The sequence below is a fragment of the Haplochromis burtoni genome, unplaced genomic scaffold (assembly GCF_018398535.1).
Source record: "Haplochromis burtoni strain Fernald_Lab_line unplaced genomic scaffold, NCSU_Asbu1 Contig_871, whole genome shotgun sequence".
NCBI lineage: Eukaryota > Metazoa > Chordata > Actinopteri > Cichliformes > Cichlidae > Haplochromis > Haplochromis burtoni.
This window is the reverse complement of record NW_024583232.1, coordinates 35,511-41,366: the sequence shown is the minus strand read 5'-3', so window position 1 is coordinate 41,366 and position 5,856 is coordinate 35,511. Positions and strand designations below refer to the sequence as shown.

The 5,856-nt window shown below is 39.7% G+C and overlaps 1 protein-coding gene across 1 annotated transcript; it reads left to right on the top strand.

Moving 5' to 3' along the window:
- Window positions 1-228: 228 nt before the first annotated feature.
- Window positions 229-3,866, top strand: LOC121812830 (coxsackievirus and adenovirus receptor homolog). Its single transcript, XM_042215921.1, has 2 exons — window positions 229-347; window positions 3,543-3,866. Exons 1-2 carry the CDS (start codon window positions 275-277, stop codon window positions 3,854-3,856), a joined length of 387 nt encoding a protein of 128 aa, XP_042071855.1. The 5' UTR covers window positions 229-274; the 3' UTR covers window positions 3,857-3,866.
- Window positions 3,867-5,856: the final 1,990 nt, after the last annotated feature.

The window sequence follows — 5,856 nt, the reverse complement described above, 5'->3', positions numbered from 1 at the left end:
ACTCCCACTGTAGCAGACATTCCCCCGTTACTGCCATCAACCTGCAGGAGATCCTCAGAACCTATGGGGATTTTTGCCTCATGGTCCGTGGTTAGCTGGTTGTTAGCGGACCACTGTGTTACTTGGGTCTTAGCGCTTGTACTTTTTATTGGGTCGTATTCAACTTTAGAAAGTGAAAGAAGCCCGAGTTCACTTATTTTAAGTCATGTGACTTAAAATAAGGTAAGTCACATGACTTCATTACCTGGAGAACCCACATTAGCTAAATACGGAAATGGCTCCTCCAACATATGCTCCGCTTTGCTCCATTTCGCTGTTGGTCGGCGTCTTCGTGTTTGTCTCAGCAGGTGAGATTTAACTTTTGAAACTAAAGAACCCCCCACAGAGACAAACAGAAGGAATGATGGTTTGTAATCGTGTTTAATTTTTCTGTGGGAAATTTCACGATGACGTTCAACTTTAGAAAGTGAAAGAAGCCCGAGTTCACAATCCAAGATGGCAGCAGTGCTCGTAAACATTAGTGAACGTTTAAAATTTGTAATCTTAATCTTAAATCTGGGGTGGCAGCAGCCCCTGAGCTAACCACTGTTAATTAGCAGTTGTCGGTAAAGAAAGGAAAACAGAATCTGTTTTGCTCCCGAGCTACGGTGGAGGCCCCGCCCATGGACTCCATGAACGCCCCATGCTAGTTTGTCGCCCTGTGGCATAGTCGGTTATTCCATAAGTATCAATGCTAGAAAAGTTCCACAGTGAAATTACAATCCCAAAACGTTTTCATTGGGAGAAACTTTTTGTTACTCATCCAAGTTCTTCAGTCTCAGCTGACTGCAGGTTTCTCCAACCTTATAAACAGTACATTTGTACAATCACAGAAACCAGCCCACTAATGAACAATAGGCTGGGAGGTCACTTTCTTAAACATTAATATGCAATTGTCATAGCCAGTGATCAGACCAATGAACAATGGCCATGAGTACCATTCACAGAGAGTTGGGGAATGGCTGTAAGATGGTGACAGATGTCCCCTTAGGCCCCCTCCTCGATTCAGAGATGGTCTTTCCCTTTTCACGTAAATGGCCTCCTTGACTCCGCACCGCGGTCAAACCAGCGTTCCTTCCTCTCCAGGATGTGCACATCCTCATCATTGAAAGAGTGTCCACTGGCCTGTAGGTGAGAATCAACTGCGTTACCAAAAAAAGGATAGCACAAGCTCAAGTCAGCACTCAGAAACTATCTGTGGCTCACATAGTGTGGTATGTTTTGTAGAGAAGGATGTGACTATGAAGCAAGATTAAGAAGTTGGCAAGTTAACTCGAGTCAGTTTTTAGTTTCATGAAGGTAGCTCTTTTAATCGCCATGGTAACTTTCTGAACAAAAATCTCTATTTTCTCTGATGACTTTCTTTGGCGTAAGCACTTTGTATGACGCTGATTATCTGCTGAAGGAATATGAATTAATACGTTTACCTTAATAATATCCTTAAGAGTCAGACAGTAGCAGCAGAAACTGTATATCTTGTTCTCACGAGTAAATAATAATAAAAACGATAATAATAACGCTTTTGATCGTTATATTCTTTATAAAATGTTATCACCTGTCATTCTGACAATGTCTCTGGTTGGAGAAAGTGGTCAACAGTTTCTAAGAAAGAAGAATGAAACGTGAACCAGACACTTTTTGTGAGCGCACACTGAGGCTGAAGCGGAAAGCTGATAATCACTGTTGTGATACTGATCGTCTCTGACTGGAAAGAATCAGAAAACATTATGAATCCTAAAGGAAATAGTGTCATATGTAAACCTTGGTATAGCAGATAACGTTGCACAGAGCCAAAAATCAGTTTTGATAATGAAATGTCATTCATGTATTTTTCAAGTAAAAGTATAACAGTTATATTTCATGTAATCTGTGTGCTATTATTTATTTAGTTATTTAGTCTCAACTAAAACTTATTTATTGCAAGAGAACTGAAGACAAACTGAAACTTAAAAGAACAAATGTGTTTAGATGATCAGGTTTTGTTCTTTCTTAAATAATTAGACATGGCACACAGGAACATGTACATGCATGGATGTAGAATAGTTTTGAATGGAGAGGCTGTAGCTTCCTAAAAAATGGAAGATATCCAGCACACTCTTTTACTAAATACTTCAAAGGATGCAAAAGCTTTCCAGTTAGAAACAGAATAAACACATATTTATCTGTCCAGAAAAAAACAAAACATTGCAGGTAAAGCAGAAATATTTCCTGCTGTGTGTATATTAATGTAAATTTTCATGAAACATGTTCACGATCACAGACACAGATCAGTAGATTAATAAATGATTGCACTGACTTGCCCGGGTGCTTCTTAAGTTGTGAGGGGCACGAGGCATTTTTAAAGTTAACTGCAGTGTTAAACAAAACGCAACCTTACAGCAGTTTCCTGAAAAACGCTTAATCACATAGCACGACTTTCTGCTCAGCAGATCGTGGCATCATCTCCAAATAGAGGCAACTGCTGCAGCAAATAATAGTGGCATCTGTAGGTGCCACTCTAGGTACCAACTACAGCTACAGCTGTGACCCGTACCTCTACCTACTGCAGCATGAGGCTGGGTGGAGTCTGTGTGATGTTAACACAAACTCCATCCACTCTCTCTGTGAGAAGAATGTGTAAAGAGGAGTTTACAGTCCAGCAGAGGCGGTGCAGCCACTGTTCAGGGACTGTCTGCATGCAGAGAGCTCTGCTGTCAGCTGTGCAAAGTATGTGATACAACCGGTCTGTGGTTCGTTCCTGCTCGTGTTGTTGTTGGTTCGTCAGCCAGCCGGAGAGAAGAGAGCAGATCTAACATAAAAAGAGCTGAAGTGAAAACGAGTGTGAAGAACAATGAAAATGTCTCTGCAGTCACAGATTCCTGTGTCATCCACTTCCACTAAGGCACAGTCAGGATTTTGGTGGACTACACTGGAGGGCATCTGAGTCAAAACCTGTCTCCCCCTGCTGTCCCAACAGAAACCTTTATCAGATGGACACATAAATGACACTTTGTGTGTGTCAGTGTGATGTGTTGTAGTGTCAGGAGTCAGTATGCAGCTACAAAGCTTTTTGTTCAGTGTATACAAACAGCTGTAGCTCCATAAAGGCAGCATGCAGAGACTCACAGTGTCTTATAATGAGAGGCTGCTTTCTCTCACACATTCTGTTCACTTATTACCAGCACATGTTGTTGTTCTGTGGAAGTCTTTGTGATCTTCTGTTTAAATCATTTTTGAGAACCCCAGTGTACCAAACATTTATTACAACAGTTCATGTTCAGAATTAGCTCCTTATTTATTGCAGATAACAAAGTGAAACAACCTTCCTTTAAAACATACTTTAAAAGCAGCGTCAAAAAAATTTGAAAAATGAGGTTTGACACAAGTGTCCGTCACCCTCATTAACTGTAGAAGTGAACAGTTGTACTTTGACCTTTACCCTCTCAGCTATGTGTGTTGTTGTTTTTTTGTTTGTTTGATTGTTTGTTTGTTTTTAACTTTTTACTTCTTTTCTCCTCTTTCAGATCAGAAAATCATCCCAGCTAAATCTGGACAGAAGAACGTCACTCTGCCATGTCGAGCTCCAAACAACAACGTCATTATTATTGTGGAGTGGAGCAGAGCTGACCTGGGGGAAGAATATGTGCTTCTGTTTCGGGATAAGAGGCTCAATCCAGACGAACAGCATCCATCTTTTAAGAACCGGGTGGATCTGCAGGACAGACAGATGAAGGATGGAGACGTGTCTTTGATTCTGAAGGATGTGACGGTTAATGATACTGGAACATACGAGTGTCGTGTCAAAGAGAAGCAAAGCGCAGGAAGAGAGCTGTTTTAGGATAATGAGCCATCAGACATCATCACACCTGAGTCTGTTCCATCCAGGTGAGTGAGTAGAGTTGAGTGTGTGTGTGATCAGAGGTGAAGCTGCTTCCTGGTTGTTGATGTTTGTTTTAAAGATGTTGTTGATGAGACTTTGTAGAAAGCAGCTGGTCTGAGTGATGTGATCAGAGTGCAGTAGATAATGTCTGACAGCAGTTTGAAGAGGAAATGGATTCTGTTCTGTTCTTCACTCATCACCTACCTCACAGCTGACACCTCACTCCTGTTTCTCACCTGCAGCTCAGACAGGAGGAGACACGGAGGATGGAGGGAAGGAGGATGGATCTGTTGGACTGAAAGTTGGTCTGTCAGTGTCTGCTGTGCTTCTTGTTGCTGCTGTTGTTGGATTCTTGATCTACAGAAAACATAAACAACAGCAGAGTCAGGATTCATTCTAGCCTCCCGTTGAATCTCAGCCTGCTTGAAATGTCAGCTTAACTGTGATTCTTGTGCTTTTATTTTCAGTCTTGTCATTGAACATGTTGAAAGACAGAAATCTATAACACTAAACATCTATCAGGTACCTGTCAGACACGTCCAGATTTTAGTTTGGATTTACATTTTACATCTGAAGAAAGGAAAAAGTTCATTGCATTGTAGACAGTTAATATCTGTCTGAAAGCATTAAGAATCCATTGATCAAATGTTACTTTTTTGACAAATTTTTAAGTGTAATTACATTAAAATGAAACCAACACATTTCATTGTAGCTGCAGAGTCCGACATTTCCTTCCTTTGACCTGGAACGATTCATTCACGTGGAAGCAGCTTCATTGAACTTTACCTTCCATGAAGGAGACTCTTCAGTCTGTTACTGTCCAACTGTTACTTCATTTTAAATATTCCAAAAGCTTTTCATATATTTCTGCTTTATTTCTATAGAATTTTTTATGCTAATTTGTTCACTGAGAAAGTTTCACATATGTTAGTTCTTAATGAATGTGGGCTGTTTTCTTTACATTTTCTGTGGCTGTAATTATTAGTAGTACTTTGTGAAACTGGTGATGCCGGTTTTATTTTATTTTTATTTCACCTTGAATTGTTGTGCATGTGTTCAATCACCATGACCATGTCATATTCTGTTTTTACCCACATAATAAACAGAAACTCTAAAAGATATATAAGCCTTCAGGTTTTCATATAATGAACAGAGTTGAGGGTATTTGGAGTGTAAACTGGGCCAGGTTATGCGTTCAGCATTTAGTTGGCGCCCATCTGACCAGAGACCAGACCGATATTATTTTAAATATTACATCTAGAAATCATATAACTAGACAATTAAAAATGTTTCTGTTAACTTTAAAATGAACGATGTACAGTGTGATAAGATGCAACCTAACCCGGAAGTTAGCAGCTCACAACATGACCTCAGAGTTTGACTGGATCTAAGTGAAGGAGCCAGGTTACCTTAACCAGTACATACCCTGCTGCACCTAACAGCCAAATAAATATATATAAGATATTTCTGTTTTGCCTGCGTTCTTATTTTATTTGTTTAGTTTTTGGTTTTACAAAGACTGCATTGAGATTGATTTCTGTGCCATAGGTAGGAGGATAGAAGAAATAAGGCACACATTGTAAAAATAAAACAGGAAAACATTCTAGCATCTGTTTATGTTAGTTAGGGGGCGAGCCCAGTGGCGGTCCTAGCCTGTTTGGCGCCCTGGGCGAACACTCCCTCTGGCCATTAACATTAACACACTTTGGGAAGGTCTGGCTAAAAGGCAGAGATGTTCTTCATGAAGGTCATCATTCTCATCAAGAGTCATAAAGACATTGTGTTGATCTCCTTTCAAACCGTTTAAGGTAAATAGTGATGATGCAGTTGAGTGTATTTTTTATTTTATATATTAAATATTTTTATATATTTTTAGCTCCAGCTGTTGATAATAATATATGTTTAGAAAAATACTAGAAAAAGTAATAAAAAAATGTGTAGGTGTAAACCAGGAGTGG